At 32.6% G+C, this 12,587-nt stretch overlaps 4 protein-coding genes across 5 annotated transcripts; 1 reads left to right on the top strand and 3 right to left on the bottom strand.

The window, feature by feature from the left end:
• Nucleotides 1–166: 166 nt before the first annotated feature.
• On the bottom strand, nucleotides 167–2,391 carry LOC103866793 (protein N-terminal asparagine amidohydrolase). Its single transcript, XM_009144774.3, has 9 exons — nucleotides 2,088–2,391; nucleotides 1,832–1,999; nucleotides 1,689–1,753; nucleotides 1,503–1,605; nucleotides 1,376–1,414; nucleotides 1,111–1,293; nucleotides 798–976; nucleotides 582–701; nucleotides 167–499 (listed from the first exon to the last, which is right to left on the bottom strand). The coding sequence occupies exons 1-9, from the start codon at nucleotides 2,154–2,156 to the stop codon at nucleotides 391–393; spliced, it is 1,035 nt and encodes a 344-aa protein (XP_009143022.1). The 5' UTR covers nucleotides 2,157–2,391; the 3' UTR covers nucleotides 167–390.
• Nucleotides 2,392–2,427: 36 nt separating this feature from the next.
• Nucleotides 2,428–4,159, bottom strand: LOC103866792. 2 transcript variants are annotated; one of them, XM_009144772.3, is made up of 2 exons: nucleotides 4,001–4,159; nucleotides 2,428–3,861 (listed from the first exon to the last, which is right to left on the bottom strand). In XM_009144772.3, the coding sequence occupies exon 2, from the start codon at nucleotides 3,782–3,784 to the stop codon at nucleotides 2,585–2,587; it is 1,200 nt and encodes a 399-aa protein (XP_009143020.1). In that variant the 5' UTR covers nucleotides 3,785–3,861; nucleotides 4,001–4,159; the 3' UTR covers nucleotides 2,428–2,584. The 2 variants fall into 2 exon arrangements, with proteins under 2 accessions (XP_009143020.1, XP_009143021.1); XM_009144773.3 differs by having other exon boundaries at nucleotides 3,973–4,144.
• Nucleotides 4,160–5,032: 873 nt separating this feature from the next.
• Nucleotides 5,033–6,579, bottom strand: LOC103866791. The gene has a single exon (XM_009144771.2). It carries the CDS (start codon nucleotides 6,527–6,529, stop codon nucleotides 5,768–5,770), a length of 762 nt encoding a protein of 253 aa, XP_009143019.1. The 5' UTR covers nucleotides 6,530–6,579; the 3' UTR covers nucleotides 5,033–5,767.
• Nucleotides 6,580–7,747: 1,168 nt separating this feature from the next.
• On the top strand, nucleotides 7,748–11,477 carry LOC103866790. Its single transcript, XM_009144770.2, has 7 exons — nucleotides 7,748–7,911; nucleotides 8,000–8,086; nucleotides 8,357–8,602; nucleotides 8,707–8,865; nucleotides 8,941–8,994; nucleotides 9,108–9,254; nucleotides 9,346–11,477. The coding sequence occupies exons 1-7, from the start codon at nucleotides 7,777–7,779 to the stop codon at nucleotides 9,721–9,723; spliced, it is 1,206 nt and encodes a 401-aa protein (XP_009143018.1). The 5' UTR covers nucleotides 7,748–7,776; the 3' UTR covers nucleotides 9,724–11,477.
• The last annotated feature ends 1,110 nt before the right edge of the window (nucleotides 11,478–12,587 follow it).

Here is a 12,587-nt window from a genome sequence, read left to right as displayed (position 1 = left end):
AATATATAACATAAAATCAATGAAATATATAGATATTTACAAAAATTGTCCCCTATAAGTTATAAAAATTATGTATATTCAAATGAAAACCGAGAAATACACTAGATTTTTTTTTCCTTGAAAATGATATTGTATCTTTTTCACTGAAAGAAATACATTGGATTTATTTTTATAGAACCAAAAAATCCGAACTAAAATCGGATCGAATCATTTTAAGAATTTTTCTTGCAAATAATATTCGGGTCGGGTGGAAGGTTCCGATCTGCAAGTGGAATGACTTGAATCTATGGGCCTCAACATATAGGCCTACTAGGCCGGATCAAGCCCACGTTTTAACACAATATTATATCGCTTAAGTGGCATTTATTTTTACATTCTTGTGTTCAAGAATCAAAACACGAAGTTCCAGCTTCCATTGGCAGTCCTTTCAAACACACGTGGTTGTCTCTTTGGGAAGGTTTTGCTCCATTCTGGATATTTTAGTAAATACTTCCAAATCCTGAAACACACACAAAAGAGAATACGAATCATCTGTCTGTGTTTCAGTGTGTTAGAGATAAATTGATTAAGTGACTACTAACCTTCTTTCATTGTCTATGAAATCTGGACCTTCAGCAGAAGGTGAAGTGGAGCAGTTGACAAGAATCTCTTCATCAGGAAGCTGATTCAGCTCCCAAACGTATTCAACCAGCCGCATTGTCCTGTATTTACAAAAAAAAAAACACAACTCATATGTACATATACCTATAATGGAGTGAAAATGAGGTAGAAGTAGCGTTTTTGTGTTGTGTTTATACCAGGAGCATGGTGCGATGATGAATCTATCAGTTTTTGTGTCATATGTGTCAAGTAACTTCCCCTTCCAGCTAGGATCATCGAATGATGCCGACACTCTTATTCTACGAACAAGCTCATCCGGACATCTAGAAGATCTGTTGAAACTGGCTGGGACAATTGTCCCGGTGGAGGTATTCACCTGATAACAAGGTTACAAAGAAACATGATAACATTAATTACTAATTCATATATATTCTGTTTAAAGACCTCATAGTTCCTTGAAGAGGAAAAACATTATCTTCACCATGAACGCAACAGAGAAAGTAGACTGACCAGGAATCCATTAAAAATGGGGCACGTGTTCCCTTGAGCATCCAGCTTGGTGTTGTGCCCAAGAATAAATAAGGTTTGAATGTGAATTTTTTCTCTTCTCTTCTGTAGACTTTCTACTAATTTGCAACACAAAGGAAATGAATAACCCTCTGGTTTGGCATAGTCATCTCCACCAGTAGCATTCTGCAAATAAACAGTCAATACATTCAGCTAAAGACCATTCCAAAGCTGAGTATTAACTACAGTGAGAGATATAGAAACTTACTTTTAAATCCACATCTTCATAACCACCAACCATATGTACCTGCATACAAACCCCCCAAGGAAATATTCAAAAAGGACTCAAAAGAATATAATAAATGATTAACATAAGCTGAAAGAGTAGATACTACATCTAACTCAGCGGCGTCACTGTCATCCTCCATAACCAATGATAACATCTGGCTTATCCCCAAGTCCACAACTTCTGGTGAATCCATATGCGCAATAGAAGTGCTGCAGTTTCAGATTCATCACAAAACTTTAAAACTCAAAGGTAACAACTACACATTAGAACATATAGAGAATCAGTCCCTTACACTCCAGATCTTCTGTTGCGGATAACAAGACCTACACAAGTTGTTGCTTCATCCATGCCAACAAACTTCTCATCAATAAAACATAAATCATTAGAGTGGATTTAAAAAAAAACATAACTTTCAAATGTAATAAACATACATACATCAACAAGGGCTGGATTCACAACAGCATATTCTCTTTGGAATATGTAAACGTATCTGTCTTTTCTTGAACAGCTCTCTGTAACTCTCTGTTCTTCGAGATTCTTGAATGAGTCAGAAGCTGAGATTATGACAGGATGTGTCATTACATCGAGAAGCAAGCTGCTTCCCTGTTCCATCAATGTTGGTCAAACCATAAAAGTCAAATAATCTTTTAAAACTAGTGAATGGAGATTGGTGAGAGACGAAGAACACTACCTGCGATGAAGAAGAGAGAGAAGATGAGCTGTTTTCATATGGAAAGAGCACTCCGTCGACGTAGATCATGATCGCCGGAGGTAGAGAGAAAGAGAGCTTCAACTGCGGCGATGACAAAAAGAGATCGCCGATGACTTTAATGCGTTGACGAGTAGCGTTTTAAGGAAACTAAAGTAGAACACTGCGTGCCGTCTTTAGTTTCTGCTGTAAAACATCCTGTCGTTTTATATACGAGACTGTTCGGATTTTAAATTAATTGCGAATCTAGACAGAATGTTGTGTTTTCTGACAAATACACCCCATAACTTTAAGAAACACATTAATTACTCTAAAATTGACCTTTTAGAAATAAGATTAGATTATTTAACCCAAAAGAACAAAAAACTTACATCCAAAGTTTCAGAGGCTTTAGAAGAATGTACATACACATTCAGCCATGTTCAGGGTGGAAACAAGACATGGTCACATGAGCTTTGTAATATAATTAAAAGAGTTTTTTAGCCTAGCCTCCTCCTAGACCTGGTGCGAGGTCCATTGTTTACATCTTCAGTTCTCCTCCTAGACGATGACGAATCTGAAGTAGCCACTTCTCTAGAACCAAAACCAAACCCGGCAACAGCAAAATCTCTAGGCGAAGATGATGAACCTGCAGCACTACCACTTTGGTTCCTACGAATAGACGCACGTACTGCAGGAGAAGGAGAAGGACTAATCTCCGCAATACGAGAAGATCTCCGACGGTTAGTCCTCAAACTAGGCGTTGTTGTATCAACAAAGCTATCAACATCAAAAGCAGCAGCAACAACAGCATCATCAGACGTCGGCGGCGGCATCTCCGAGCTATCTACCACAAGACCTGGGAAAGAAGACAACAACCTCAAACGATTATGTTGATTTTGAACCACACGATTGTTGGTTACTATGTTGGTCAAACCAAACTCATGCCCTTCAGCTAAAGCTTGTAACCCTCCAATAGAATCAATAGTCCTTCTAATATGCTCCAGCGTCTCAGGCCCCGGGATAAACGGGTTGCCCCGGGTTATAATCTTTTGACGGATGCTTTCAACTCTTTTAGCATTAGGCCTTGGAGGTAAGCGGATACCACACTCCTCACGCTTAGCTTTACTACTACCATCGTTATCATCATCTCCATTACCGTATATCGGAATCACCTCGGTGTCAGTCACTTCCCCGTCGCAGACAGGGCATTCTTTGATGTTAAGGTAAATGAATGGCAACTGGTAGAAGCAACCCCAGCAGAACAAGTGACCGCAGCAAGTTAAGATCGGATCTTCTGCTTTCTCTAAGCATATGTTACAGTCAAAGTAGCCGCCGGGGACGGAGGTCGTTCTCTCCATGTTCAAGGCCTTTGCTATCAGATACGTCTTGTCGTTCTCGACAAGTCTCTCTCTGGAACGCTCGTGTATAACTCCTGCTGTTGAGTCTCTAGGAGGTATTAAAGCAGGTGCTGGTGATGGTGTTGCTGTTGTTGTTGTTGTTGTGACTGTTGCTGCACGTTCCCTGATTCGTGAAACTATGGCTTCGAGCTGTCTTAGACGGTCTTCGATCCGCTCGTGAGCGGTTTCTAGCTCGTTTAGCCATGGAGAGATCTCTGTGATTAAACCGGGTGGAGAGTCTGGTTCTTGGTTCAGATCAAGATCCATTATCTCTCCTTGAACACTAGTCGATGATGACATGAGATGGCACACAAAAAAATAATATGGATCGATCCTTTTTTTTTTGCACAGATCAACAATCAAGAAGACACATGCATCTGTAACAGAACAAAACACGGTCGAAAGAAATCAAATTTTGAGCTAAATCAACGATATGAATTTCACGAAACAGATCATTGGGTGAGCGATCGAAGAAAACAGAGAGTTACATGAAGTTTGATTGAAGAAAGAGAGGACCTTGGAGAGAGAGAGGGATCAAACCAAGCGGAAGATGAGGATGAGGATGAGTTCGAGGGCGGTGACCATGATCGGTGGTGGCGAGAGAGAAACCGATAAATAAATAGAGAGGAAGAAGTAGGTCTGGACAACATTTAAACCAAAAACTAATTGTCTTAAGGACATTATTGTCTTGACGTAATTTGTTTTATCTTTAACCTCTTTTAAGGTTTGCGGTTAGTCAAAACGTTACATTTATTATTAATTTATTTGTCAGGTAATAATAGTTTAAGGTTTTGCTTCATTGTTTAATTGAATATTTTTTAAAATTATTTATTAGTCAGGTAATAATAGTTTAAGAAAATCCGCATTATAAAGTATTATTTATTATTTAAGATTAGATGCACTAGATTGTTGACAAAAAAAAAGATGCACTAGATTAACAAATAATTTTGTAACGCAAATATAAATTAAAAATCGACCTCTTAGGTGATATCACAATTTTAGTAGTTTTATATTTTTTATATTATCTTTGACTAATTCAACTAAATTACTCTTAGTAAAATCATCAATATTTCCAAAAAAAAAATCTTTATTTTTATCAAGTAAAATAATGTTGTAAGATTTGTAAGAATATATCTTCAGAATCTGTAAATGGTTGGACCAATATAAATGCAACCAGCTTTAGAAAAAGCAAGGAAAATTATATATTTTTAGCAAAAAAAAAAAGGGAAAATTGTTTTTTTAGAGCAAAAAAATGGTAACTATGTCCCTTTATACTAATCTATACTACTTTATGTCCCATTAGACTAATTTTTTTCAAAATGGCAGTAATGCCCTTAAAATTGTAATTTTTTATTCATTTTTCGTTTTTTATTTTTTTGTTCCTTTTTTTGTTTTTTTATTTTTTTTAAAAAAAAATCGATTTTTTTTCTTCAAAATATTAAAGTGAATATTCCCAAATATTTTGTTTCCATATTTTTAGGAACTGATTTCTTATCCGTAGAATACAACTAATATGTAGAAATCGGTTTCTACAGTTTTTTAGAATTATAGTAATGTTTAGATTTTGATTTCTACATGTTTTAGATTTATAGTAAATCTGTAGAAGTCGGTTTCTACGTGTTTTAGATTTATATTAATGTGTAGATTTTGATTTCTAAAGATTTTAGAACGATAGGTTAAGCGCAGAATGTGTATACTAAATATTTTTAGAATACTCCTATTTACGTAGATCACGTATTCTAAACATTGTAGATTCAATGAAAAAAGTGGATTTCGTTTTCTACTTCGTAGAATGTCATTTCTACTTTATTTAGAACATAATATGAAATTTATAATTTTAACTTTTTTATAACTGGAAAAAATATCACTAAGTTCATATAGGTATTTTATCAAAAGTTACTATTTTTCCAAATTTTTTTTGTTTGTAAAACTATTTATTAAATTTATTTTCAAAAATATTAAAGGGTGTTATAGGAAAATATGACACAAAATATAGATTAGTCTAAAAGGAAATAGTTACCATTTTTTTGCTCTAAAAAACAGTTTTCCCAAAAAAAAAAAGAAAGGAAAATTATATTGCGACTTAAACAACATACACACAACTTTACAAAAAAAAAAACACACCCACAAATAAACAAGAACCAAACAAGAAAGAGAGTTTCTATGTCTTCTATCTATTGGTTTTTATTCTGAAAATAAACTTTATCAAAGAAAGAAACAATCACACACTTTCATATATATTATTTATAAAATTACATATATTATCCTTCAATTCCTTGTTGATCACCAATAGTATCTCCGCTTTGGTTGATCCCAAAGATCAAGCGCAGCCTCATTCGCATCATTCATAATACGTGCCTCTAGCTGCATAGCTGCCATCTCGTCCTGAGCCTTCATCAACGACTTTATCCTAGAAGCTGGAGAAGTACTAGCTTCTCCTTCTTCTTCTTCTTCTTCCTCCTCCTCATTTGATTCTTGATCTTCGTATGCCGCACATGAATATACATGTGTTCCATAGTCACATTCCCTGCAGTAATACACCCACAGATCTTCCAAAACGGTCTCATCGCAAGCGCTGCAAATGAAGGTCGTGTCTTCACGACCTTTACACGATGTGCAATAAAGAAGAGTGAGTGGATGCTCATGATCTTCGCGCAATATGGTTTCAGGGAGAGACGCACATCCCACATGGAGATTGTACTTGCAGTTAGAGCAATGGTAAGTGAATCCAGATCCGTACTGGTCACATGCGTTGCAAGTGTAGACGGATTCGTCATCTGGTGGGGAATAAAGCAAGGTCAAAGGGTGGTCCTTGTGAGACTTGTGATGTGTTTCACCGGGAAGGTCGAAACATGACTTGTGCAATAAGTAATCGCAATCGGACTTTGTGCACTTGAAAGCTTGCCCGGTAAGCTCGAGCTCGCATCCAGAGCAAACTGTCTCATCGTCTTCTTTGGCTTTAAAGACACGCAATGGGTGGCTGTGACTCTGGTGCCTCACGGATTGACGACTAACCGGTTTGGCCTTTGGTTTTCTTGAAGCCATATAGAATGTTGAGTTTGGTTTTAGTTGTTTTGTGGGACAAGGATGTGGAGGGATATATATATATATATCCAAAGCGCATAATGTGAAGAATGTTATGCGTTAGTTTCATTGATTATTAGTTAACCAAGTCGCTGTATCATGCGGTTTCACCAATTTAAGAATGTTTCATTATGTATCATATATATCTTATATGTACTGAAGACCGTTGACATTTGAGCTTTATTTGGGAAGACCGTTGACATTTGAACTTATTTGGGGTACAAAGTTAAAGACTTAAGAGACAAAAGTAGTATCCTTAGACGCGGTTTGGTTATAATCTAATAGATAAAGATAGCTTGTAGACAAGGAGATTCTAATTAACATCTGGTTCTAATTAGCAACTTGGTACATCTTATACATATGTAGAGAGAATGACGATTATCTAGGTCAATCTCTCTAAGTCAATGCTAATTACCTTCTGCAACTTCGTTTAAGTTTAGCATAGTTCAAGTATTGACGTACGAATACCTATACAAACATTGGATACACATAAAACAGAAAAGTAATTTTTTTGTAAATCGCACTTGGAATATAAGAGCTGGGAAAAAAACGTCATACTAACATAATGGAGCAAAATTAATTAAATATATCAACGTTATTGCTTTGGATCAGTTTCACTTTAAATCAAGGGAGTTTCATTATCATACAGGATGCCAAACATTTAAGATCATCGAGCATAAAGACATTCGTCAAAATCTGAAGGAAAAAAAAAAGATTCCAGTTTGTCATGTAAATTACAAAACCTTTTACAAAACAGTCTTTTCATTATTTTTCTACTAAAATTGTATTTACTTGATAAATGTCAACACAACTTATCATACTTTATTCGTTCCCAAAAAAAATTTTAATCATATTTTGTAATATTTTATCTATTAAAATCTGTATGATTTACATTAATTAATTTTGTATATGACTAAAAGGAAATAACGTTTTAACAACAAAAAGGAAATTATAATCTATTTAAAATTTTAAAGGCACAATATATATATGCTTTAATTGGATTTTGTTTTCTATTCTAATTAAGCGTCTTTGTTTTTATTATTAATAAAAAAAATATTGAGATTTTGTTGTGAAAATTGGTAAAGATTTATCTTGCATGACCTTTATTTAATATATATAAAGCATTTAGCTCAATAATCTATCAACCAAATAACGTGAAGCACTTCAAAATAAATATAAAACCATTTTGTGTAAATTAGTGAGGTCGGATGATGGCAAGCTTTGTGCTCATCATTCTAATCATAGCGACAATAGTAACAGGAAATGGGTTCTCCAATATTGACGATGCTGAAGTAGATCGACTCTTGAAAAAACTAAACAAACCTGCTCTTAAGTCCATCAAGGTTGATTATACTTGTGAATTTACACAAATTTCTATCTTTGCTAATCGTTAATCGCTAGTTGCGTACATTGGATAATCTTTGTGTGTAGAGTCCGGATGGAGATATTATAGACTGCGTTCATATGAAAAACCATCCCATTTATGATCATCCTTTATTCAAAAACCACACCATTCAGGTTAGAAAATCACTTCTTTTTTTACCGTGATTATTATTACAATTACTTTTATAACATAAAATCTAAAATTTGGTTCGTGTCTTTTTAAAAACTAAAAGCATCATTCGCTAATTTTTGTGACAACTATAAATCTAAATCATCTTTCCAAAAAGTAGCATTGGACATAAACTTAGATCTATTAATACTATTCTAAATGGTTAAACTAAATGTTTTGGTTATCATATCTTATGATTAACTTGTTATTATTGTTCTAACATTGTTGTGTTGAAGATGAGACCAAGTTCTTTCCCAAAAGAATGGAACAACGAATCTTTAAACACCCAAAACAAATCTAATGTGATGACTCAACTTTGGAGAACCATTGGAAGATGTCCAAAAAATAGCATTCCGATCATAAGAACGAGAAGGGAAGATATCTTACAAGCAAAATCAATCAGAACATATGGAAAAAAAGAACCTAACAGCTTCCCTCAACCAAAACCAGACAATAAACCTAGAACCAACCGCACACATTCGGTACATATATCTCACACTTTCAAAGTCATCATAACTTGTTATTTAATCGTATGTGTGTGTACCGTTATGTATCTTCTTATATACGTATGCGTATGTATATATAGTACTCTATATTGGTCACAAAAGGAAGGTTTCATGGAGCTAAGGCGACGATAAGCTTATGGAAGCCTTACGTACAAACACTAAGAGAGTTCAGCCTAGCACAGATATGGCTTGCGTCTGGCACGTCTCGTGACACTAACACCATCGAAGCTGGATGGCAGGTTTTTGATTTGTTCTTATAACTGATGTATATATATATATATATAAATTTGTTAATGGAAATTGTTATTAATTAGGTGTACAAAAGTTTGTATGGTGATTACAACCCCAGATATTTTATTTACTGGACTGTGAGTTAATTTCTTTTAACATTGTTTTGAATTGTTTATTTTTTATTGGTTGGTCATGTTATTTACTTACAGAGAGCCAATTTTTCTTGATGCTGATTGGTAATACAAAACAGGCCGATGGATATCAGGATACAGGCTGCTACAATCTTAAGTGTCCAGGCTTTGTTCATGTAAGTCAAGACTTTGCCATAGGTGCAACCGTTAGTCCTGTCTCCAGCGTCGGTGGTGCTCAATATCAGATTCCAACATCTATATGGAGGGTTAATAATTCGAAATACCTTTAATATTTTAGCAAGAACTCTGTTGTAGTCATTCAAATTAACAATGTATACTTTGTTAATATTATTATAGGACACACGTTCAGGACACTGGTGGTTAAAAGTATATGACAACATATTTGTCGGGTATTGGCCTTCCTCCTTGTTTACTACTCTAAAAGATGTTGCAACAGATGTGCATTGGGGAGGAGAAATAACTAATAATAGAGATGGATCACAACATACAACAACGAAGATGGGGAGTGGACACTTTGCAGAGGAAGGATATGAGAAGGCTAGTTACTTCAAAAATATTGAGATAGTTGATGAGGGTGAAATTATGAAACCACCTGTTGGAACTTCTCCTTTTATGAGTGAAGAAACTTGTTATAATATCAAACCTGGCACTGATGTTCATTGGGGGACTTACTTTTTCTTTGGTGGTCCTGGTCGAAATGCTAAATGTAAATGACTCAGCTAAGTCATTATTTACTATATCATCATATGGTACTTATGGGTTGTTGCAAATAAATTGTAAGAGAATCTGTCTTAATAACATACTAGATCTGGAGGAACTCGTTAGAAGCCCGAGGAACGCCTTCCGTTCATTCTTATTCTTACTTACCATATGCATTTTTCAATGAAAGATGCCGAGGTAGGTATATAGGGAATTCAATTACTTATTACTTATGAGTGGAGGGCTTCGCTTTTTTTCTATAACCGCGCGGGTGTTAATTTTTACTTTTACTTATATAGATATTTGGTTTTATTTCAAGAATGGTATATATTATAGTTATATATATGTGTATATGTATTTTAGAAACATAAGTATCTTATTCATTTTTTTTGTTTTTCATCAAATTAATTATTTCAAAATGTAACATATTTTTGTATCTTCTTTTATATATTTCTGTTTGTTGAATTAGTGTTTTATGATTAAACACATGAACATGTATACAGTTTTGTAAAATAGAAAATAATTTTCATTTCCAAATACATTGTAACATTTCAGAACATTATAAAGTTTAATAAAAAATATACTTATATCTTCTTAGATTAAATAGTATGGATTATGTCTGATATATGGTTTTATTTAATGAATGTATAAACCGCACATGTTAAATAGTCAATGATTGACTCAAGATAAATCCGTTTCGGGTTTTGTGAAAACAACCAAAATTTAAAAACCCAATAAAATCCGCTAAAACCCAAATCCGGTCACCAGTTGAACCACTGGTTAAACCAATAGACAACTTTTAGTTTTTAATTATGTTTTTAAAATCTATTTTGTATAATTTTTAATTAAGAAATTAGGTTTTTCAGTTTTGTTATCAATATTTTATTAATGATTTTTACTTTTGGTATATTTTAGATTTAAGGTTTAATTTTATTAGTCACATTAAACACATAACTATTTATAATTTTTTAAGTCTTAATATATTTTTGTTAGATGTCATAAATCTTAACTTGTTATTTTTTAAAATAATCTAAACTATTTTTGATATCTTGTATGCAAAATAAAAATAAAAATAAAAATATAGAAATTAAAGTTAAATATTTTCTAATTTTTTTTAAACATAAAATATTTACATATCCAAAATGTTATTTTATGTTTTATATAAATATTATAAAATACTTAACCTTAGCTTTTATATATTTATTTTCATAGCTAATATATTATTATATAATACAATTAATTTATATATTATTATGCCGATCACCGGCGGTCGATCCGATGATCTGATGACTCAAAAGTTCATCTGGTTTAGTGTCCGGGTCGGATTTAAAAACATTGAGTGGGGGTTATTGGTTGGTGTATTTTGATGGATTTAAAAATCCAAACTAAATCTAGTGTTATTGGTTATGTGATTTTAAAATATGTATTGAAATCATGTGTTATTCGTTTAATGATTCATAAATTCTAATTCAAATCAAGTGTTATTTAATCATACGGATTTACTAATAGAATTGATTTCATAATGTATTTGAATGGATTTTCATGGATTTCTTTGTTAAAAATACAAAGGCCCAAATCCGAAGGAAAACTTCCGGATTTGTAAATACTAATCCGAGAGAATTTGAAAAATTGTATATTTTACTTGGATTTATAAATACTGCATGAATTTCTAAATCAATCAAAATATATAAACCAATAACACAATCTAATCAGCCATCAGAAATGGTGGCCAGAACTGGTTATTCCAATTGTGAATTGTTTATTAACTTGTATAAACCAAACCTGGTAAAATTACTTATTTAGAAAAAAATGTTAGGTTTGATATAGGCATGTTTTTAAACACAGATATGCATCGTATGTGAATCATTAAATATATGTTTTTTAACTCAACTTTAGTTCCGTTAACATATGTTACCCTCCGTCTAAAAAACCGTGACGGAGGGTGACATATGTTAACGGTTTATAAGTTGAGGGTTTATTTCATTGGATTTTTAGTTGAGGGTTTTTTTTACGATTCATCTTTAGTTGAAGGGTTTTATCACTAAAAGTCATTAAATGTTATTAAATTATTTATTATCATTTATACATTGTTTTAGGATTTATAAGCCTTTAAAACTAATTTATAAATTTTAATATATTATAAAATTAATTTATACATCTTAAGTTAATAATTTTCAGCACTACTTACAACTTATTATAACTTTGAAATATTAAATTATTTGATATTTGGCAATAGTGATATAAAAAAAATTGTGTGTTTATATCGTCATTGTCAAATATGAAATAATTTATAGTTTCTAAGTTATATTAAGTCTTAAGTAGTGTCGAAATAATTTATCCATAAAGTCAATCTTTCTATTTAGAGTATGACGCATTTTTTTCTATTTTCATGATTTATGTCATCCGGCTCATACTTCCCCCCCCCCCCCCCTTCCAAAATAATACATGATTATTTTTATTCTCATTGATTTTGGAATAACTACGTTATATTTTTATTTTCTTGATCAATAATATATTTGAAACATAAAGTAATACAATAAATCAAGAACAATATAGGAAAATAGGAAAGTATGAGCCGGATGACGAAAATCATGAAAAGAAGAAAAAATATGTCCTACTCCAAATAGAAAGATTGACTTCATGGATGAATATCCTCGACACTAATTAAGACTTAATATAACTTAGAAACTTTCAATTATTTGATATTTGACAATGACGATATAAACACACAATTTTTTTATATCACTATTGCCAAATATCAAATAATTTAATATTTTGAAGTTATAATAAGTTGTAAGTCGTGTTGAAAATTATTAATTTAAGATGTATAAATTAATTTTATAATAGATTAATGTATTAAAAATATAAATTAGTTTTAA

The sequence above is a fragment of the Brassica rapa genome, chromosome A05 (genome assembly GCF_000309985.2).
Source record: "Brassica rapa cultivar Chiifu-401-42 chromosome A05, CAAS_Brap_v3.01, whole genome shotgun sequence".
Lineage (NCBI taxonomy): Eukaryota > Viridiplantae > Streptophyta > Magnoliopsida > Brassicales > Brassicaceae > Brassica > Brassica rapa.
The sequence above is the reverse complement of the archived record's forward strand: the minus strand, read 5'-3'. Positions and strand labels throughout refer to the sequence as shown.